This window comes from Diabrotica undecimpunctata, chromosome 7 (genome assembly GCF_040954645.1).
Source record: "Diabrotica undecimpunctata isolate CICGRU chromosome 7, icDiaUnde3, whole genome shotgun sequence".
In the NCBI taxonomy this organism is placed as follows: Eukaryota; Metazoa; Arthropoda; class Insecta; order Coleoptera; family Chrysomelidae; genus Diabrotica; species Diabrotica undecimpunctata.
In genome coordinates this window covers 32,092,147-32,117,024 of record NC_092809.1, presented here as the reverse complement: position 1 = coordinate 32,117,024, position 24,878 = coordinate 32,092,147, and the positions used below count along the sequence as shown (strand labels likewise).

The following is a 24,878-nucleotide window of genomic DNA, read 5'->3' as shown; positions in this document are numbered from 1 at the left end:
ATACGTTTGATAAATGGTTGAGTGCTGTTAAGAGCCGTAAATTTATGCGACTAAAATTGTAGTAAAATGCCTTTTGCAGAATTAGGCTTTTATTCACATAAAACTTGACATAAGAATGACCAAACAATTATTTAAATACTGACCAGTTGTGTTCACAACATTAAGAAAACTAAATTATACTACACTTGGCTTGTATTATTATTTCTTGTAACACATACATTTCTTGTAACATTTTTATAAATAAAGGTTTTATTCTATATTTTATTATTAATTAATTAATCACTTTGACATTTTAATGTAATGGAAAATAAATATAGTCTCAACATAACAAGAAAACCCAAAAAGTATACGAAAAATATTTATTACCGTATATGATAAGGATTTTTCTTCTTATTTTAGGATTTTATCGATTTTCCTTTACTTTAAAATGAGTTCACAATCCTAGGCAATATTACTAAACTTTTGAATTTAGCGCCATGTATATATAGTTACGCTCCCGGTCACTAGGTGACGCGCCAATTATTGTTTTATTCGTTAACACGGAAGTTTCAATGCTAGGGTGGTAATGTGTTATGGTTGTGGTTGTGATTTAGCTAGCGATTTGGGATTTATTTATTAGGTTAGCTAGTTAGCTTGTGTTGTGGAAGTACATGAAATTAAGTTTGATCAAATGGAAGTAATAAAACAAGAAATCAGTGAGGAGACATGTAAAGTAGAAATAGAGAATAGTGAATTGGATGATGGATTTAAATGTGAAATTAAGGAAGAATCCGATCTAGAAAGTACCGATGATACTTTTGATTGTTCAGCTTTGAAGGAATTTCCCATAAAGACTGAAATAGAACAAGATGGAAATAAACTTACCCGTTTAAAAGAAAAACCAGAAATCAAAGGAGGTAATGCAATATACCTATACTTTTCGCATCTTTCCAATTAATATATACAGAGTGGATCAAAACTCTCGAAACGCCTAATTATCTCTTAAATTGATGGTCCAGTCCAAATTATACTAAACAGGTATACACCTACATATTTTGCAATGATATATGCAAGGTTGCCAGATTTACCATTTTTCTGATATCATTTAGTCATTTTGGTTTTTAGTTACACCTTGTACATACATGTGATACAATACTTTCGATTTTGTGTAGTCAGGAACATCTTAAAAAGATAAAACAAAAGCCTAAAAACTCCTAATTGTCTCCATCAATTTTTGGATTTAAACTAGGTACTGTAGATACAACTAAATTTGAACATAATAATAAAAAGTGCTAAATTACAGTAAATTAAAAAGTACATTGCTAAATTAATACCTACCTAATCAAGTGTTCAAAATGTCCTATGTTGTTAACAGTATCCTAAACAATTGTAGAATGCGTCTATTACATTTCTTTAGAAATTAATAATTCATTCATTAATAATTCTTTGCCTTAGCTCTGCAATACTTTTTGGTTTACTTTTGTAAATTCTACTTTTCAAGTATCCCCAATAAAAAACTTTAGGATTTAATCAGCTGAACTAGGAGGCCATTCAATACTATCTAATCTACCAATCTATTGTCCAGGAAATGCATCCATCCTCTGATCCAAATAATACCGAACATTTACATTAAAATTAACTGGAGCTCCATCTTGCTCAAACCATATCTAATTAAAATTGAACATCTCATAATTAGTGCTTGTTAAATCTCCTATAAAAAATGGCCCAATTACATGAGTACCACCTATACCCTACCATACTTTTAGTTTTTGTGGTCTTTGAGTATGGTTTTCACATATCCAGTGTGGAATTACCTCACTCCATTACCTTAAATTTTGGTGATCTACATTACCACACAATGTAAGTAATGTTTTGTTGCAATTTTTTATTTTATTGATTTCCTCTTTGACATAAAGTAAACATTTATAGATATATAGGCAGTAGAAAGTTAAAATTTGATGTTTAATAAAAACTGGTTTACAAGACTGTTGATAATCCAAATTAAAAATTTTACGGATAATTTTTTTTTGGTTAATGAACACTTTGTTACTATCTACTGAGTTCCCCCACAAAATTACATTGTAGCACATGTGGCTGTAAGCAAGGCTATAATAAACGTTCATTAATGCCGAGATGGGTAGTGTGTTTTTAATTCTAGATATAGCATAAAAAGCTTTATTCAATTTCATGTTCACTGAATTCACTTGCTCTGACCATTTGAGATTACAATCAATGAATACACCCAAAAACTTTGTAGAGTGAGTGGAAGATAACATATTGTTTCTATCGTAGATGGTTAAGATATAGTCATATTTAGATGAGTTGTATGAATGAAAATAAATAATTTGCGTCTTGTCAATGTTTAATATTAGTCTGTTGGTATTACACCAGCGTATAAAGCAGTCAACAACAGTCTTCATTGTCATTTTTAATTCCTCTAGTGTACGTGCAGAGACTATTAACGAGGTATCATCAGCAAACATTGATATTATAAGTGCCCTTATGTGATCTGGTAGGTCGTTAATAAAAATTAGGAATAATAATGGTCCCAGCACGGATCCCTGTGGTACTCCTTTATTTGTCGTGTATGGTTCTGAGCTTGATTCTTTCATCTTAACAACACTCTTCCTGTCACTTAAGAAATTTATTATTATTATTTATTTATTAACGGGATACCACCCAATTCAATATATACACAAAGTATTACAAGTATTATCTAGTGATACAATAATTACAAAGATATAGCAAATATGTATGAAAAGAATTGGCGATGCAGCCATATAGAAAAAAAAAACAAATACTAAAACTATATAAAGCACATAGCAAATACAAATCACATAAAATTACAAAATTTTTTTCAAACACATTCTACAGACATTTTCCGAAGCGCACAGCAACAAATCAAAGTCTATTCTATTTCCATTTAGAATGATTCTACTCAGTGGAGAATGCCTACCAAAGTTAGAGCGATGAAATTTAATTGCAAAATTATGAGATGTTCTAGTAACTCTAGAGGGAACATTAAAGTCGATTAGAGACAGTAGTTCATTGCAATTTATTTTTGAATTCAGTAGTTTATGAAGAAACAAAACATCAGCATACATCCGTCTGGAAGATAGCCTAGGAAGGTTTAATGTATTTCTAATTTCTGAGTAGGAATGGTCACTTAAAGGTTTGTGTAATTTAAAACTTAAGTACCTAATGAATTTATTTTGGACTTTTTCAAGCTTGGCTATATGGGCTTCATAAGTGGGTGACCAAACGACTGAGCAATACTCAAGAACAGATCTTACTAGGGAAATGTAAATCAGTCTGATGGAATTAATGTTATGCAAACATCTAGAGGTTCTAATAATGAAGCCTAACATTTTAAATGCCTGGTTATTCACATAATCAAAATGAGCGCAAAAATTTAGTTTGGAATCTAATTGAACACCTAGATCTCTTACAGTTGAGACAGCCTTCAGTGGTTCTTCAGCTAATTTGTAATTATAAGAGAGGTTGTTAATTCTTCTACAGAAACTAATAAAGTGACATTTTCCAACATTAATGCTCATTTGGTTCCAATTGCACCATGCCATAATTTTGTTAATATCAATTTGGAGTTTTTCACAATCTGAGACGTCTTCGACAATTCTGTAGATTTTTAAATCATCAGCAAATAGCAAAAATTTAGAGTTAATTTGAGATTTAATGTCATTAACAAATATATTAAAAAGGAAAGGCCCTAAGTGGCTTCCTTGTGGAACACCAGATGTTACGGAGATCTCACTAGATTGAAAGTGTTTAATTTTAACAAGTTGTATTCTGCTAGTTAGGTAACTACATAACCAGTTATACAGATTGCCTGTAAATCCAATAGTTTTAAGCTTGTTACACAACAATTTATGATTCACAGTGTCAAATGCTTTGGAGAAATCTGTATAAATAGCATCCACCTGTAGTCTCCTTTCCAAAGCATCAGATATGTATTGCGTGAAAAGTAAAAGATTTGTCAAAGTTGATCTACCTGAAAGAAAACCATGTTGCTCTTCAATTAGTACATTGCATAAAGGTGTTTTAATAGAGTCACATATTATACTCTCTAGTATTTTAGGAATAGAAGAAAGAATGCTTATTGGTCTGTAGTTAGCTATGTTACTCCTGTCACCTGATTTATGAATAGGAACAATAAAACTAGATTTCCACAAACTTGGACAAATACCTGAATCAAGTGAATGAGAAAACAGAAAATATAAGGGATGGGTTAAAGTACATCTACATTTTTTTAATAGTATGGGTGGAATTCCATCTGGCCCTGAGCCCTTATAAATGTCCAAATTGGCTAATTTTTCAAATATGATTTCAATAGATACATTACAAGAATTTAGACTCACTGTTTTCTCATACTCTAAGATGGGCTGTATTAAATCATCATCATTTGCTCTGTAAATATTTTGAAAGCATTGCGCAAAGCTATTAACGATATCCGCACCATTATTAAGCATTGTGTTTCCAAAAAACATTGTGTTTGGTAGACCATTATTTTTGCGTTTGCTGTTAACAAAATTCCAAAAGTGCTTTACGTTTGAACTAATTCTAGATTCAGTTTGACTTATATAAATTTCATGACATGACCTGCTTAGTTCTTTGCATTTGGTTCTCAAGGAAGAGAAAAGTAGATAATCGTCCCAAGAATTTGTTTGTTTATATATCTTGTGAGCAATTTTTTTCCTAAATATTAATGATTTTAGGTCATTACTCATCCAACGAGGAAATTTGGGATTTTTTAATCTTGTACGTGGTATTGAACAATTGACACCAAACTGCAATATGGAGTAGAACAGTTCCGTGGCTTCGTTAACATCTCTGCAAATACCTAAAACGTTCTCCCAGGAGATACTAGCAAGATACATATTAAGAGCAACATAGTCTCCTCTCCTAAAATTGAAGGCAAAACTATCATATTGAAGCTCGGGCATATTATCTTTTATAGCTAAAGAAATTGATAACGCAGGGTGATAACGATCACAAGGCAATAAGTAATCGTTAGCAATTTCAACTGTTACATTTTCATTATCATTTGCAAAAACTAGGTCAAGTAAAACTCCGTTGCAATTTGTGATTTGATTGAGCTGAAATAGGTTATGAAATGCAAAAGTATCAACTAAAGTATCAGTAGCAGTGTTACTATTATTACTAAAGACACCTCTTTCATCATGGTACCATTCGCTGTTTGGCAGATTGTAGTCTCCTGTTAGAATGAACTTGTGTTCAGGAAAATTGTTACAGACAGATTCTACACTAATACAATGATTCTCATAGCATATTAAGGCTGAATTAGGCGGAAGATAAACTGTACCAAGTATATAGCATTGATTCAGAGTGCAAACTTCGACAAACAGTTCCTCCAAGTGAGCATGTGGTAATAGAATAGACCTCGATGAGTAACATTTTTTAACTGCAATAAGGACACCCCCTCCAATTACTTTAACACTAGTTAATGGAGAGCGGTCCTTTCGATATATATTAAAATTTAAAAGTCCCAATTCGTCACTACTGATACCATCACACAACCACGACTCAGTAAATATAAGCACATCATAGTCAGTTGTAGCAGCACTTTCTTCAAGAGCACCAAGCTTAGTTCTAATTCCTCTAACATTCTGATAATATACTGTTAGTTCATTAGACACAATGTGGGAGGTACCCCTGGAATTCAGTTTTTTTTCTGGATTACTATTTTTGGTACGCCACGAATGTACCTAATGGTAAGATTTTTTTCACCTTTTGAAACCCTATCTGCCAAATTAGTACGAAGTTCACTAAGGTATTTTCTCTGTAGATAGGTGGAATCGGAGCTAATCTTAACATTGGATGCAGCAAGTTTATTTTTATTTTTTAAAATTGATAGTGCTACATTCTTATTTTCAAGTACTACTTTAAGTGGACGTGACATATTATTCTTGATATTACCAAGTCTAATGACTTTTTTAACTTGAATATTGGGATTGATCACGCTTAAAGTTTGTTTAACTTTCTTCATATCTTCTTCAATTCTTGCTGGTGCTGTGCTAGAGTTGGTTTCATGGAGGTTATAAATAATAATATTATTTTCACGGAATTTACGTTCCTCCACTTCCTGGATGATGGTGTCAAGATCTGTGGCTTTGTTATCTCTAGGCAGTTCTAGTGAGCTAATTTTATCAATAAGTTGTTCCACCTTTTGTTCAAGAGAACTGATTTGCTTCTCCATCATAGGAATCATTTTAATACCCTCCTCACAGGATTCGCAAAAAAGTTTAAGGACTCTTCTACCCTTCAACTCCAACACCCTGATTTCTGATGCTGTCAGATTGGCACATTGATGATGAATATTCTGATTGCAACCATCACAAACCCAATATTCACCACCCTTGACATCCAACAAACATTTTGTGCATGACATATTTAAAAATTTTTAGATCAAGTACTGGCCTATCTTCTAAATATATTATTTGTAGAAGTACTGATAACTTTTTATGAAGAGTACTTAAGTTTTTGTTGAATTCAATTAGGAGAATATGTGCTTCTAATTGCAAATAAATGCAATTTCTGGAACATTCACTAATAATTATGAAAAATAACTTACAGATTAATAGGGTCTGAACTTTTACTGGTTTTCTGATACCAAACAACACATTAATCACTAATAAATATCACTTAAATTGTACATCATTAACAGAGCAGAAAAATATGTGTGACTTGTAGTAGATTATGATGTTGAATTATTATTGTTGAATTATTGATTATCCATTCTAGAAATATCCCTCTAAAACCAACGTTATATAATTTATTGCGAATAAATGTTATATCTAAGCAGTCAAAAGCACGTGATAGATCGAAAAATAGTCCTGCCACGTGGTTTCTACTATCTAATTCATCATAAATACGCTCAAACAAGCTGCATGCAGCCGTGAGTGTTGACTTTTTTGATCTAAAGCCGTGTTGGGTTGGAGTTAATAAATTGTATTCTTCTATAAAATTTAACATTCTGTTGTATACAACCTTCTCTATTACTTTTGAAATTATGCTAAGGACAGATACTGGTCTATAATTTGAAATATCATGAGGGTCATTCTTTTTGAAGATTGGAATAACTTTTGCCATTTTAAATATGGATGGAAATTGGCTGGTTGTTATTGAGAGATTAACTAAATGGGTTAAAGGAATCGATATGTGATCACTTATCAGTTTTATTATTTTTACAGATATGTTATCAATACCAGTACTAGGCTTATTTTTTAGTTGATCGATTGTATTTTTTATTTCAATTGGAGTTACCGGTAAAAAGAAAAATGTTTTGTTACACATTTTTGAGGTAGTACAAGAAGAAGGTAACGATGTGCCAAAATGAGTTTGAAGATTGTATTCTGTAATTGTAGCAAAATATGAGGCAAACGAATTAGCAATATCACAAGACTTGGTAATAATTTTACTATCATAATGTAGAATAATATCAGACCTGTTCTTTTGCCTACCAGTTTCACTGTTTACTAAATTCCAAACTGTTTTTGGTATATTGTAAGATTGATTAATTAAGTCACTATGAAAGTTTTTTTTAGTATTTATTAATAGAGAATTATATTCTTTTTTTACCTGTTTATAGGTATCTTGAGACTCGAGACTCCCTATATTTTTTGCTATCCAGTGTAGATTTTTTAGTTTTTCACTAGCGTGTCTTACCTCATTTGTTACCCATGTAGCCTTATTTGTTTTGTGTGCTTTATACCGTGTTTTTATTGGACAATATAAATTTAGATTGTAATCTAAAATGCTAACAAATGAATTTGTGGCATATTCAGCATTCAATTGTGAATAAACTTCATCAAAAACTGTAGAAGAAATCCCTGCTTTAAACATCAGCATATTTTCATCTGACATATCCCTGTAACTGATGGGTTTTTTATCTTTTTTCGATACTTTATTGGCTTGCAAATTTACACTAAGTGAAAATACTTTATGGTCACTGAAGTGACCCTCGAACACATTTGATTTATAAAGATGTGGTTCGATATTTGTCAATATGTAATTAAATTTTGTAGATGATGTTTTACCTACTTTATCTACGAAAACTCTTGTAGGAGCCTCAGATGTGACTCTCAGATTATAACTTACTAAAAACTCGTTAAAAGATTGCTTATTATTAGACATGACAAGATAATCAATGTTTAGATCCCCACAAATATAAATATCATGATATGACTTACTGCATAGCTCCAATATATTATGTAATTTACACAGAAAACTCTGAACTTCTCCTGATGGCGAACGATAAACACTAATAACACAAATTTTCCTATTGGCTATAAACAGAGAAATCGCACAGCACTCACACACCATTTCTTCACTAAAGTTAGAGACATCTAATGTTTTGAATTTAATATCAGTTTTGATGTAGATGATGGATCCTCCATGGATATGGAACTTTCTACAAAAATAAGAGGCGATGTTGTATCCATTCAGGGTCATAAATTGGATGTTTTCTTCAGTACACCAATGTTCTGATAGACAAATTATATCAGGTGTTTCCTGCAATGTTAAGACTTCAAGTTTGAGTAACTTATTTGTCAAAGATTGAGCATTTAGTTGCAATATTTTTAAACAACTGTCTGGTGATGATAAAAGTAACGTTTCTCTTGGATTTACTTGACTAAAAAAGAGTCTGGTCTATCTTCTCCAGTTGACAGACCTCTATTATGATGCTCTCGATCTAAGAATCTTCTTCCTAACCTAAAGTTAAATCGTTCAATGCCAATTTTTTTCGGCCAAAAAGCAGGATTGTAAATTTCTTCCCTTAAGTCAGGTAGTACACCTATCATAAAACATTGATTATCCCTTCTTTTATGGTCAGTTGGTAACAATTTTACTTGTATATTCTCACAGTTTGTCTTAGTTATTATGAAATTCTTGATGTGGTCCTCATTTACACTATCCGGAACTTTTGAGATGAATAGCCACAATTTTTTGTCTGGTTTTTCGGATTTTCCATGGAAATCCTTATCACCAATTCCAGTTCCCATTATTTTCTTGCGTCTTTTTGTCACAATCTGATATCCTTCATTGTCGGCTTTATTCTCTGAACCCCCTGTTGTGATATGATTAAGATTTATTTTTGTGCTTTCCTCATTCTCAACAACTAAATTTGTAATGTAGTCACATGTTTGTTTGGTTTGAATTTCCATTAATTGTGCATTTAATTTGTTTGCAGTAATTTTTGAAATGCCCTGTATATTGGAATTCCTTTCAACATGTTTGGTGTTTTTATCATTAAAATTTTTATTTGAGTCAGTTTCATTGTTTGTTTTGTATTTACAATTAGTCAACTGGACACTGGCCGTCTTATCTTCATTATCTTGAGTTTTTATTAAACCCTCATTAACAGTTGAGTTGGGTTTTTGTGAGATTCTGGTTCTGGTTATTTCTGATTTCAATAAATTTAATTTTTCTAGCAAGTGTTCATTATTTGATTTTAATAGATTATTGTTATTTAATAATAAATTGTACTTATCATCTTTTTCAGCTAACAGCCTTTTTAACCACTGATTTTCTATCGCTATGGCACTAAATGATTCGATGGGTTGTCCATCACTATTTTGGCAACAGATTACACGTGAATCTCCTATCTTGAAGAATTTCACTTTGTTTTTCACAGCACATGAGATGTGATAACTATTTCCACATACTATACAAACGAGTATTTTATTAGGCTTAGTTTGACAACATTTAAATGTATTCTCTTCAAAATCTACCTCTTTTACTACAGAGAGAGGTGACAGCACATTTTTACTTTCCGCCATCTTGGATAAGGCGCTCATAAACCTCACTAAACTGTAATCTAAGGTCCTAGTCATCTTCATTTAATTCTTGCAAGAACTGGATTTTGTAGGCTTTAACTGAATTCCTATGTAATACATGCAAAACTATAGAATGATCTATGTCATGTAATTGTGCAGCTCTGCTTGAGCATGTTTCTGGATCTTCAACGATACTCTGCATTAAATCTAAAGTTTTATTGTAATTTATAACAGTTTTTGGTCTACCTGTTTTAATGCCATCTTTTATTTGTCCAGTTTCCTCAATGTGATTTACAATTTTTTGTACCATTGCATTATTGATAGGAGAGGCTTGGAAAAATACTGTTGAACAAGTTGGCTACTTCACTATAAGATCTTTTTCTATCGTTGTAGCCCCTCATCATTAAAACCGTAATTAACTATTTTTCATTAAAGATCATCTGTATTGCAGAGCTTTTAAAAACGCATAAAATAACTGTCAGCTGTAGTTATTAATACAATTTATTTTATAGAACCTTTCAATAAATGTCAAACTTTTGTTAGTTTTATGAATTAATGTCAAAATCACAGCATTCTATATTTACTGAATTCAAGACTATTTGAATTTGAAGATAAAATACCAAGTGTTACATATAATTGAAGATTCCAATAAATCTCCCTTTTGCAGAATAGGCTTACCCTAGTTTTTCTACAATTAGGACAACCTATTTAAGAGATACATGTTTCCAGACTTTTGGTCCACCCTGTATACTTATATATATATATATATATATATATATATATATATATATATATATATATATATATATATTAAACTTAGAGCTAAGATTAATATTATTATAAAAATTAATATTAAACTCACCAGTCTTCCGGGTTGAACCGCGTCGATATCCATTTTGCCGAGCTTTCGACATCCTCTCTGATGTCTTCTTCAGGGCTTCCGAGGTCTCAGTCTCCCGAGCCCCCAGACACTACTACACTCACTAGTCACTTCTAGTTCACTCACTAGTTCACTACTACGACTGGGACCAGGGGACGGTTCATTTATACCGTCGATGGTGACGTGGCCTAGGTGGGGGTTAGGGTGGGGATTGGCGCGAGAGTTGGCGCGAACATTTCCGACAGTGGGATTTTGATTCGAAGATGGAGGGGGCGATATTTTGTTTATGAGAGGTCTCCATGTAGAAGGTAACCGTATGGCGTCATCTCTTTTATTAAGGCAATTTGGTCTTTTTTCTATTTCTATGGCTTCTCGGATAATTCTTGGTTTATAAAAGCGGATGGGGGCTATGGTTCTGGAGTTTTCGAAATCAATTTTGTGACCTGTATGAAGATGGTGTTGACCGAGAGCTGAAATTGAATCGGAATTGCGAACAGAAATGGAATGTTCATAAATCCTATTTTGAATTCTACGATTTGTTTGGCCTATATAGGATCGGGGACAGTCTGCACAAGGAATTTCATAAACTCCGTGCTGTTCGTTTGGAATATTGTCTTTGATTGATCGAACAAGAGATGAAAGTTTTTGTTGGGGGGTAAATATTGTTTTTATTCCTCTTGGTTTAAGAATTTTGTCGATTTTGTCAGTGACACCTTTGATGTAAGGAAGAAACGCTTTCGTATGATAAGGGTCTGAGTCTTTGGATTGAGATTGAGTGGGAGATTGATGTCTGTGGATGCTCCTATTGATGTGATTTTCGCGGTAGCCATTTTGGATGAGGGCTTGTTTTAAACAAGAAAGCTCAGCGGATCTACTTGCATCATCGGAAAGGCGTATTGATCTGGATACAAGAGTATTAATGACTGAATTAATTTGTGAAGGTGCGTGGTGAGAGTTGGCATGCAAGTAACGATTGGTATGTGTGGGTTTTCTATAGACAGAGTAATGAAAACCTTGGGATTGGTGTTTCTTTATGAAAACATCGAGAAACGGTAGGGATGAATCAGTTTCTACCTCCATCGTGAACTGGATACTAGGATGTATACCATTCAGATGGGTTTGGAAAGACACCAAAGCATCCCTGCCATGGGGCCAAATGACGAATGTATCGTCAACATATCGTAGCCAACATGTGGGTTTGAGCATTGATGTGGATAGTGCTCGGGTCTCGAAGTCTTCCATAAAGATATTGGCAATCACTGGAGATAGAGGGGAGCCCATTGGGGCACCATTTATTTGTTTGTAGAATTGATTTTGGAAGATGAAATAGGTGTTGGACATACAATGTTTAATGAGAGATAAGTGGTCTTGTTGGATACTGTGCTTAGTTTTCAGAATGTTTAGAGTTTCATCTATAGGAATGTTTGTAAAAAGTGAGACAATATCGAAACTTACTAGAATGTCTGACGGTGATATAGGGTATTGTTTAAGAAGTTCGATGAAATGAAAAGAGTTTTTGACGAAGGATGAAGCATTTTCGGCGAAAGGTTGTAGAGTTTTGGCCAAATACTTGGCCAATGGTTGTGTAGGGCAGTTGTATGCACTGACAATGGGACGTAGAGGAATATCGGCTAAACAAGCCCTCATCCAAAATGGCTACCGCGAAAATCACATCAATAGGAGCATCCACAGACATCAATCTCCCACTCAATCTCAATCCAAAGACTCAGACCCTTATCATACGAAAGCGTTTCTTCCTTACATCAAAGGTGTCACTGACAAAATCGACAAAATTCTTAAACCAAGAGGAATAAAAACAATATTTACCCCCCAACAAAAACTTTCATCTCTTGTTCGATCAATCAAAGACAATATTCCAAACGAACAGCACGGAGTTTATGAAATTCCTTGTGCAGACTGTCCCCGATCCTATATAGGCCAAACAAATCGTAGAATTCAAAATAGGATTTATGAACATTCCATTTCTGTTCGCAATTCCGATTCAATTTCAGCTCTCGGTCAACACCATCTTCATACAGGTCACAAAATTGATTTCGAAAACTCCAGAACCATAGCCCCCATCCGCTTTTATAAACCAAGAATTATCCGAGAAGCCATAGAAATAGAAAAAAGACCAAATTGCCTTAATAAAAGAGATGACGCCATACGGTTACCTTCTACATGGAGACCTCTCATAAACAAAATATCGCCCCCTCCATCTTCGAATCAAAATCCCACTGTCGGAAATGTTCGCGCCAACTCTCGCGCCAATCCCCACCCTAACCCCCACCTAGGCCACGTCACCATCGACGGTATAAATGAACCGTCCCCTGGTCCCAGTCGTAGTAGTGAACTAGTGAGTGAACTAGAAGTGACTAGTGAGTGTAGTAGTGTCTGGGGGCTCGGGAGACTGAGACCTCGGAAGCCCTGAAGAAGACATCAGAGAGGATGTCGAAAGCTCGGCAAAATGGATATCGACGCGGTTCAACCCGGAAGACTGGTGAGTTTAATATTAATTTTTATAATAATATTAATCTTAGCTCTAAGTTTAATTGTACTAACCGCGGAAATCTTTCCGAACATATATATATATATATATATATATATATATATATATATATATATATATATATATATATAATGTGGAAACCACTTATGGAATAAAATTATTTCTATCCTTGTTTTAAAAAATTAGAAAAAATGCTGAGACCCTTTTACTTTTATATATAAATGTGCACTTTTTAAAAATAAATTTAAATGTACAGGGTGACTCATGCAAGCCTAACATAGTGTCGTCTCCGGTGTAATTAATAAACGTATGAAAAACTGATTGCAACTTGGTGCAAGTTTCCATGTTTATTAATTTGTCCAACTATTGCGCAATATGGTGTAATATTGCGTAGTTGGCCGGTACGCTCTTATTGTGGCATTATCTTGAAGAGACAATGCCATTATGGTTTTATTAGGTGGTGGAAATAAAACACATTCTTTCTAAGAAGAAAAAAACTCAGCTTCAGAGTCTTAGAAAGAAACAGAGCCCTTCGAGCAAAGTGCTCTAGGGAGCTACCCTACACGGGTAAAACCATGAGTTAGACACTACTATCACTACTGTCACAACTGACTTGAGATCCGAAAATGTCCCATATTTAAAGATAAATTAACTTTTATATGAAACTTTTTCATTTCTCAACCAATTAAATTTAATTATATGTTCCAGAAGGAAGGGCGATGAACATCGAAGTGCGTGATTGGTGGCACTTGATGACAATAGCTCACAAGCTTTATTTTTAATGGAACACCCTGTATATTTTTATATTTTTAAAAGCTCCTTAACAACCTAATCTCAACTAACTATATTGTGTAGGGTCTATTACGAATATGAGAGTGTGAAATTTTGAAATTATACAGCGTAGAAACCACTTATGGCACAAAATTGTTTGTGTTGTTATTCTAAAAAAATATAAAAACGCTGGAACACCATGTATATTTTCATGTTTTAAAAAGTTCCTTAACAACATGATCTTAATAAACTATATTATGTAGGTTCTGTTATGCATAATATAGGGTGTTTCGTCAAGAAATTAAATACAAAACCCAATATATTGATATTTAGTTTACAATATTGATGTCTGTATTAAAAAAATACCTTAAAGTGTGGTAAGTTATTAATTTTAATATTTCATATATTTAATGTCTTAAGGAAAATTATACATAATTTCAAAATTTCACCTTGCATTATTTACAACATACCCTACATAATATACTGTTTTAAGATCGGGTTGTTAAGGAGCTTTTAAAAAGAAAAATATACAGAGTGTTCCATTAAAAATAAATATGATGGACTATGCTAGTCTTGTGTGAATCACCCTGTACATTTAAGTTAACTCAACTGTCTTTATAGTCCAAAAAAAGGCAGTCCGGGTGATCTTAGGACTAAAGGTGGGAAAATCCTGTAGAGGCCGATTCAAATCACTCAATATACTCACTTTCTCAGCCATCTATATATTTGAATGTATTATGTTCCTTTTTAAAAAATTTTCTTTGTTTTACAACCTGCTTCCTAATCATGAATATAATACAAGAAGCCTTAATTTGAATTTACCAATTCACAGATTGTCTATAACAGAGAGAAGCCCTTTATATGCATGTGTTAAATTTTATAATAGTCTATTATCTGATATTCAACAGGAAACACACTATAGAGCTTTTAAAAGAAAGGTTTTTTAACGCCTAGTTGACATTGAGCCCTATACTGTGAGGGAGTGCCTGGCCTATCATTCTCCTTGATCAGCATATTTAATTTGTAATGTTAATATATTTTAAATGTGTAATGTCAATATATATATTTTTTAATCTGTAATTAATAATGTGATGTTATTTGCTCAATTATGTTTAAAAATTTATGCAAATAAAAATTTACTCTACTCTAAATTTATATTTAAAAAGAGCTCATAAGTTGGTAATAAAATGACATCTGAAAAGGAAACCTACTATGATTTTTACAATTCAAACTTTATAGGTATGTGCGAATGCTTGGAAATTGTGAATTGGGACAACCTTTTACAAGATGGTGTAAAATTATTATGCTTTCAATGTTTTATAATACTTTTGAGTCTACGATTAAGTTATGTGTTCCTTTAAAAACAATGTGTTCTAAAAAATTTCTGTGTTGGTACTCTCCTCAGCTTATAAGCTTACTCAAGGATAAAATAATGGCTCACAAAATTTATAAAAGCACCAGATCTCCAGACAGTTATGCACATGTTATTAGACTCGGAGCTCAGTGTAAACTCTTGTCAAGGGAGTATTACTTGGTTTTGAATAATGAAATTTCTAAATTTCACTTATATCATTATTTTTAATAATTGTTGAATAAAACAAATCATGAACATCTAACCAGTTTGCATAATTGCCATTAAATTGTGACAGTTGAATAGTTTGCAATTTTATACCTGAATTGAATGAGCTATTACGATAAGAAAGTGAATTTTGATCTGCACTACCGTTGCTAGATATAATAGTTTTAGGCTGCAGAAGCTCTTTGGCTTTTGCAATATTAGAAAAGTAAAAATTATTATTTTATTTATCGTATGGCAATTACAACACATTTAGAACAAATACACAAACACTAGTAATATAGGTATTTGACAAACTTTAAATAGTTACAAACAAACATCAAGTGTATTTATATAATCAATTGACTCTGAAGTTGCAAACAGGAAGTCTTCAGGGCTACCATTGTAGGATCTTGAGGGACACTCTTGAATAATGTGGTCGATGGTTTGGTTCTCCCCACAGTCACATTGAGGAGACGGGTTCTTTCCCCATTTATGTAGCATGTATGCACATCTGCCATGTCTGGTTCGGATTCTATTTAGAGTGGACCATGTTTTGCGTGGAAGATCAAAACCTGGTGGCTTGTGGGTAATGCAGGGCATGTTATGTTGCCATTCGTTCCATTCTTGGGACCATGCATTCGTGATGTTGAACTCCTCATGTATCATTCTTGCCGTTTTCATTGGTGGTTTTCTAGAACGGAGACGGGTATTTCGTCAATCCTCGGTATCTTGGTGGATCGGCAGGTTTATATTGTTCATGATCTTTTTGTATGCACGTGTAAGTGCGTCGACTCGTCGTAAATGTGGAGGTGGGATGTGACTTAATACTGGAAGCCATTGGGTGGGAGTTGATTTAATTGTACCAGCTATCATCCTCATAGTGCTGTGCAGCTGATTGTCGACCTTTTTTACGTGTGGACTGTGTAGCCAGACTGGAGCACAATATTCAGCAGTCGAGAAAACAAGGGCTAAGGCAGTAGAGCGGAGAGTGGAAACCGATGCTCCCCAGGTGGTACCGCAGAGCTTCTATATAATGTTATTTCTTGTACTCAACTTTTGGGCAGTTTTTGTTAAATGCTCTTTAAATGATAGCGTTCTGTCTAGTGTTACGCCCAGGTACTTCGGTGTTTTGTTGTGGGTAAGTGTGGTATTTTCAAACCGTATGTTGAGTTCCTTTCCAGCAAGTTTATTGTTCAGGTGAAAGCAACTAACTTCTGTTTTGGATGCATTTGGTTGAAGTCGCCACTTGCGAAAATATTTGCCCAATGTATATAAGTCTGCCGTCAGAACTTCTTCAGACGTTTCTAGTATTCTGCATCGTGTAGCGAGGGCCCAGTCATCGGCGTATCCGAACTTTCTTGACTGTGTTTCCGGCATATCTGCTAGGTATAAGCTAAATAGTAGTGGAGAGAGCACTGACCCCTGTGGTAGGCCATTCTTAAGTTTCTTTGGTATGCTGATATGTGTGCCCATCACTACTTGAAACATTCGGTCGTTGAGCATGCTATCTATTAGGCGTGCTATTGGTTTACAGGGGATTGCACGGAGAATTTTGTATATAAGGCCCTCTCTCCATACTGTATCGTAAGCTGCCGAGAGATCAATAAATGCCGCTGAAGTTTTAATTCTTCTTTGGAAACCCGCTTCGATGTAGGTGGTGAGTGACATTACCTGGTCTGCACAGCTTCGTTCTGGTCGAAAACCCGCTTGTTCGACTGGGATCGCCTGGTACAGTTCTGTACTGATTCTATTATATATAAGCCTCTCTAATAGTTTGTAGATGGCAGAGAGAAGCGCAATTGGTCTGTAGTTTTTTTAGGTTGTCTGCGGGTTTGCCTGGCTTTAGTATGGCTATTATCTTAGAGCGCTTTAGTTCTTGTGGAATATTTCCAGTTACCATGATGTCTGTGAAAAATCGAGCCAGCCAAACTTTTGTATACTTGTCACAATTTATTAGGAATTCAGGGTGAATGTTATCAAATCCTGGTGCCTTTGCTGGCTTAACGTCTTTAAGAGCCTTTGATATGTCTTCGCTGGTGAAGGGGAGGGAATGCTCCGTTTCTGTGGCTACGTGTTTTAAAGTTTTAAGTTCTTTCTTTACGAAAATGGTGTGTGCTTTATCCTTTGGTGCCCTGGATGTTTTTACTATATGTGATGCTATGGCATCTGGCTTTACGGCTGCCTCTCGGCGTTTCGTATGGACACCACTCCCTAATTTTCTCAGTAATGACCATGCCTGTCTGCTTGATTTCTGGAAGTTTAGACTTTCGCTTAGCGGCGTCTAGGCTGAACAGTAGTTCATCCGCTATTTCTTGGTCGCCAGTTTCAAGAAAGCTCTGATATAATTCCTCGCTATTTTCCGACCAGCCAGGGATATATTCTTTGCGATAGCCTCTTGGTATGTGTTTTTTGGCTACACTTAGGACGGCACCAACAAATCTGTGGTAGTTTTTGTTATTAGGTGTAATCCACCCTAGGCATTTATCCAGATCCGCAGAGAAGTCAGTCCAGTTGGCCTTTTTAAAATTCCATCTTGGACGTGGGATATAACTAATTAAAGGGATTTGCGTCCCTACTTCTATTATTACTGGTCGATGTTGGCTGTGTGGGGAATCAGTTAGAACTCTTCGTGAAGTTGCTAGAGGTATGTCTTTGTTGTCGGTCGAGACGAAGCATAGGTCGGGGTTGTATTCCCGCCTCCATGCCGCGGATCTGAAGGTTGATCGATCTTTGGCATCAAACAAAAGGTACAGGCGTTCGTCTTCTGCCCATTTTATTAAAGCATTCCCATTCGCATCATTATTTTTGTACTTCCACTGTTCATGATGGCTATTGTAATCTCCAACGTATACAGCAGGGTGAGGATGTACTTCAATTGCTTGGGCTGGCCACGACGTAGCAGGTGGCTTGTAAATGTTGGACACGGTAATGTTAGCGATTTTTATGACTACATTATAAATACAGTCATCAGTGGAAGTAGAGATTAGCGAAGCATTTTCAATATCTTCTTTGACATATGTGGCTGTGCCGTATGTTCGGTGGTAAGTTGCGCCTAATAGTTCATAGCCCGGTATTTTGCCCCTTTTCAGTTGGTTGGTGATCAGGGAGCCTAAGTATGTGAATTTGTCCATCACTTCAAAGGTAGAGCTTTCGACCGTGAATTGGTGGCCTATGTTTCTGGCTCTATTGTTGGGTGTTGATGCCATAGTTTTCTCCTCATTTACTTGCAGGCCAATATTTTTTGTGGCGTTTGACAAGGTGGTATACATTTCTTTTAGCTGGCGTGTTGTGTGGGCAACTAGGTCAACATCATCTGCATATGCCAAAATTTGGGATGATTTATTAAAAATGTTTCCTCTGTTGTCTATTTGGGCATCCCTGACTGCTTTTTCCACAGCTATGTTGAAAAGGAGACACGCCAGCGCATCTCCCTGTCGCAGCCCAACATGCGCTTCAAATGCCTGTGATTGTTCGCCCTGTATTTCGACTTTGCAAACAACTTTACGCATTGTAGCCTTAACCAATGTTATCAGTTTATCGGGGATGTGTAATTCATCCATGGCTTCATACAATTTATTTCTTAGGACACTATCATAGGCCGATTTAAAATCTACGAAAAGATGGTATGTGCCGATATTGAATTCTTTGGTTTTTTCCAGTATTTGCCTTAGCACAAAGATCTGGTCTGTTGTTATCCTTACATAGTCCGATCCTTGGTTTAAATTCTTTTCTTGCTTTATTTAGATTTTTATAGAATTTTCTTGTTTGATTTTCCTTTTTAATGCCTCATAGTTCTTCCAATATTCTCTTTTCATAAGTTCGCTTTTTTCTTCGATGGATGTACTTCTCTTCTCTTCTGAGATCATTATATTTTTGTCCTTTTTCTCGAGTTCTTCTTTGCTGCATCAGTTTATATGCATTGTTCTTTCTTCTTGTAATGTCCTCGCACTCTGCATCGAACCACTCATTGCGTGGTGGTGGTCTTTGCGGCCCTAGAATGTTATTTGCTGCATCTTTAATATAATTTTTACACATGTCCTATTGTTCACTAATTGTTAAATTCTCTTTATTTATGTATTTTCGATATAGTTTTGAAACCTTTCTACCGTTTGCGGGTTTTTGAAGAGTTCAATATTAAGGCGCCTTATTTTGGTACTTCTATTGACTTATTTGATATTTTTCTGACTTCCAAAGGTTTGTTTAAAAGAAAGCGGTATCTTAAGCATCTATAAGACAGAAATGTAGGTGCCTAATACATATTTATTATATTATTGGCTGAATTTTTGCTGTCTGGCATTTTATTAAGCTTTACTTTATTACTTTATGTCTGAATTTTTTTCTTGTAGTAAATGTTTATAGTTGGTTTTGTATTTTAGGTTTTACTCAGGAGGAGAAGAAAATTAAAGTTTTGGAAACATTTCTTGAACATTCATCACATAAAAGACAAAGTCGACACGCTGATAAAAAAATCGTAAATAAAAATATAAAAGTTCAGAGATCTTACAATTGTGAAATTTGTTTCAAAAAGTTTTCTCAACTTAAAAGTTTGAAAAGACATTTGATGTTACACACTGGTGAAAAATCTTTTAAGTGTGAAATTTGTTTTAAGCAGTTTATTCAAGAATATGATTTGAAAAGGCATTTGAGAGTTCACACTGGAGAAAAACCTTACAAGTGTGAAATTTGTTTTAAGAAATTTATTCAAGCAGACCATTTGAAGTCACATTTTAGAGTGCACACCGGAGAAAAACCCTACAAGTGTAAAATGTGTTTTAAGCGCTTCAGTCATGGATCTACTTTAAAAAGGCATTTAATAATGCACACTGGAGAAAAACCGTGCAAGTGTGAAATTTGTTTTAAGCAGTTTTCTCTAAAAAGTCATTTGAAAACACATTTGAGAGTGCACACCGGAGAAAAACCCTACAAGTGTAAAATTTGTTTTAAGCCGTTTTCTCTAACAAGTCATTTGAAAACGCATTTGATAGTGCACACAGGAGAAAAACCCTACAAGTGTGAAATTTGTTTTAAGCAGTTTGGAGAAGCTGGTGCTTTGAAAAAGCATTTGAGAATTCACACTGAACGAAAACCTTACAAGTGTGAAATTTGTTTTAAGCAGTTTGGAGAAACTGGTGCTTTGAAAAAGCATTTGATAATTCACACTGAAGGAAAACCTTACAAGTGTGAAATTTGTTTTAAGCAATTTACTCGTGCAGACAATTTGAAAACGCATTTGAGGGTGCATACTGAAGAAACACCTTATAAGTGTGAAATTTGTTTTAAGCAGTTTAACCAAGCAAGTAATTTGAAAAGACATTTGAGAGTTCATCCTGGAGAACAACTTTACCCATTGTGAACTTTACTTTAAGTAGTTTACTGTAGTCACTGACTAAAAAGACATTTGAGGTGTTATGAAATCCGTACGGTTAATAACACGTTGCCTGTCGTAGGAATTACCATTAAAAAAGGAATGTTTGCTACTTTGTATGGATCTTCAAACAGTGAAATGACTCCATCACTAAATGCAACCAAAATTTATTTTAAAATGAAGCTGAGCTGTTATAACTTTACAATTTACCAAGCAAAAAGTCACCAAGCAACTTGTTAGTGGTTTAATGAAATCGATTCTGGACTGCAGGCTTCGATGTTTGTCTCATGTCTGATTGATTATTCGGAAAGGCATTGCTTGGGACATAATCTTCCAATTAATATCTATTCCGGTGAATGCACATTCCAAAAAAGGGATACTAATTTGTCAAATGCTCTATCAAATTTCGGAAATGGGCACCAAATATCAATCACACAAAAATGTCTAACAAAAGGACATACGCAAATAGAGTGCGATTGTGTACACATTTTGCATTGAACGGAAATTTAAAAATAGGGCAATTGAATTGCTATGTTAATAATTCAATGGAAACCTGAGTCATATGAAGTAATCCAGTTGAGGAGCGATTTTTTCATGATTACAGTAGATCAGAAGCCTTCGTTACTCCAACATCAGACCAGGGAAAGATAATCTTGTAACAGATATTAAGGCATTACAATATGGGATTAATGGTAAACTAAGAGTACATGTTAATTGTGATTATGAATTCAAAACCCATCCTAGCAGACCCAAACAAATGTTTAATTATCCTATGCTCCATAAAGATGGTTTGCCCACTAAAGAGAAAAAATGGAAGCACCTTCAGCAACTTAAAAAGTGTTATATCTCAAGCGTGTCACTTATTTTATGGCAACCTGCCATATATTCTGGATCGTACTGGGCAAAATACCGAAAATGACAGCAATGGTATACAAGAAATCATGAAAAAACAATCAATGACCAAGCAACGACAAATTAAAAAAAAAAGGAGAACGTAATTTCATTTAGTTTCCATATATTAAGTTTTTTCCAAGACCGCAATAAGCGTTGTATTGTGTTTTATAATTTATTGATGTATAATACGAATATGCATTATTAATAAACTTTCGAAACTTACCTTAAAATCCTTTGCTCAAGGCATAAAATTATATTCAATATCTGCTGTCTGCAATTTTACGAAACATAAAAAATCTTTTTCTTAAACAAATTGATATATTCAAGAACAACATATTTTTGGAAAATATAATAAAATTTTAAATTCACAGTGGCCTTATCTTACCTCATAATGTTTATATATATATATATATATATATATATATATATATATCTGGACCTCAGAGCCAAACGGTATTAAGTCCTGTATTTTAAATTTTACAGGAGAACAATTTGAAGATTTTGAAAAATGGTATTTTTCGAACAAATTCCTAGTGTAAATAGGAGTACACGAATTATTATTTTCCCAGTTATGTTTTTTAAAGATAAACAAAGCTGATAATAACTAACCTCTTACTTTAATTTATTTAAATAATTTTAAATTAATATTGGGACTTAATACTCTTTGGTTCTAACAATGGACTTAATATCTTGTGTTGTGACTTAATACCATATTTTGTGACTTAATACTGTTTGGCTCGTACTAATCTGTAGATACGATGGACTAGATTTATTAATTAAGAAACTCACAGTAGAACAATGCAAAGTACAAACAGCATTATATCAATTCCAATTAAATAATAAAACGCAAAATGACACCAAAAATATTTATTTCTTAAAATAAATGAAATCAAACCTAAATGTTACAAAGGAATAATTATAACTAACTTAAAACAGAAAATTCATAATAAATATCATTGTATTTTGTAGTCATCCTCCTTGAGGTTACCATGTGGAAGATTTTTAAAGTATTCATGGAATCTTTTAGGCATCCATTGTAATAAGTTCTGCAAGTCGTTATATTTTTTAGTTGAAATAGGCTTAATTGTGTCTCTTATTGGTTTCAAAATTAAATTGGCATTGAGAACAACTTCCTTAGAATTATTACATTTTCCTTTGCGTGGTAGTCTTTTTGCTGCTCTATTGAAATCAACTTGTTCAAAATTCTCTTGATTAAAATTTGTTTTAAAATGTAAAACTCCAGGTGTTTCTGCTAAAAACTTCATATGAACAACTTTAGATATTAAAAAGTTTTGATTAGTTATCGTTTTTTTGTTATTTTGAAAATAAAATCTGGATTCTTCAGATAACTGGGTAAAGTTCTTAAAGTCCATGGTTTCCATTTCCGCTACCTCCAATTTATTGTCACAAAGTCTGAAAAGCTGTTGCCAATCCCACGGAGTTATTAACGAAAATTGACTGGAAGCCTTCTTCTGTCTTTCTATTCGTGCATGAATTGTATCCACCTCCATCTGAGTATGTCCTCTTAAAAGGTACTTATGTTCAATGTATTTTATTGACGGTTTCAGCTTAAGAATCGAAAGATAGCACATAATCATCTGAATATTTCTATTTTGTGATAGGGAGGGACAGTTGTCACTCCAGATAACAATCCTTTCTACTGATTCTTTTACATTTCAATTAATGTATTTCAGAAGGCATGAAGCCATTTCATTTCCACCACGTCCGGCTATAGATTCATCCCAGGTAAAACAATATCCTAATTTCTCTATTGCATCATATACAGTATAATTGAATGGGTGTGGGTAAACATTTTTGTAAATCCACCGAAAGTATTTTGGTGTTCGCTTCGGTTTTAAAAGTCTCTTTATCCTGTCGCTTTAGTTTGTACCGATGATCTGCATCAAAAAGATGAGAGTCATAGTTAGTTTGTAATTCAAGGCGTTCTTCCAAGGATACAGAATCTTTGAGATTGATAACATACCCATCACATGTGTCACATGTACCATTTCCTCGCTCTTTGAAGGCTAAATTAAATTCAGAATTGAAAATTTCATTATATAACCACTGCTTGGGAATATGTTCTTTAGGAATTTGACGTTCTACACCATCCTCATAGAAGCACCGATACATTATAGAAATATTGAGATGGCTCCCTAAATACATCCTCTGGGATTTATTCCTGGAGTAATGTGATTCTATACACGGGAACTTCTCTATGTGCTCCCTGATAATGTTTCTTATGTTCGCGGATATTTTCTTAGAGGGTTCATGTTTACCCCTTTGATCAGGTATTACAATTGCCCCAAGTTGTCTTTTCGTTAATGCATTACGTACAGTAATTTGTGAAATATTTAAGGTGTTAAGAAAATATGTACGACACACACTTAGCCTCTTACCATTTACACTAAAAAAATACTTCAACGACGTTATTCTTTTTCCAGCACGAGATCCCGTTCTAGCACGTACACGCTCAACTGGAACTTCTTCGATACAGCTAGCTATAAATTGTCTTTTTTGGTCAAGTTCGATGGTACCATTCCAAAATTGTGAGTCAATTAGAGCACGACTCTCAACTGATATATTCTGTTTGCACTGCTTTCTACATTCATCACGACAAGGTGGTCTCATTTCATTTTTTCCAATAAGCTTATTGGTGGCTGACAGATATTCTTCACCAGCAGCTTTCTTCTGCTTTTTAACGTTTTTCTTCCAATTGGTAGTATTTCTTTTTCTTCTCTTTCCTTTAGTGTCTCGTATTTCTACTTCTTCCTCTTGTTCTTCTAGTTCATTTGTATCACTGCTTTCATTAGGTAGATAAGATGGATCCTCAGCTTCAGTATAGACTTCTTTATGTAACACACTTGCACCTACTTCAGCTGCTCTATAGTAAGGTCTATCGTCAACATGTTGAACAATAATTTTTGAAGTTGTTTCGAATTCGTGTTTCGTGTTTTAAAATGTATTTGTACGCCATTTTTTGTAATGTTCAAATTGTTTTAGTTTACTCCTGAGGAAGTTATTAAATAAATAGCGAAATATTGAGTATCTCAGAAAAAAGAAAGATTTTCATTACAGATCACTTTACCCGATAATTCGAACGTATT

General features: G+C 34.0%; 1 protein-coding gene across 3 annotated transcripts in view; it reads left to right on the top strand.

Annotated features, from left to right (window-relative positions):
• Window positions 1–590: 590 nt before the first annotated feature.
• The window catches only part of LOC140445150 (uncharacterized), a 37,337-nt gene continuing 13,049 nt past the window's right edge, over window positions 591–24,878 (top strand). The window contains exons 1-2 of one of the 3 annotated variants that reach the window (XM_072537008.1): window positions 591–896; window positions 19,889–19,983. In XM_072537008.1, the coding sequence (XP_072393109.1) occupies window positions 671–896; window positions 19,889–19,983 (321 nt within the window). In that variant the 5' untranslated portion in view covers window positions 591–670. Of the gene's footprint in view, window positions 897–19,888; window positions 22,140–24,878 lie in introns of those variants that run through there. The other 2 variants (XM_072537007.1, XM_072537006.1) reach the window with 2 other exon arrangements.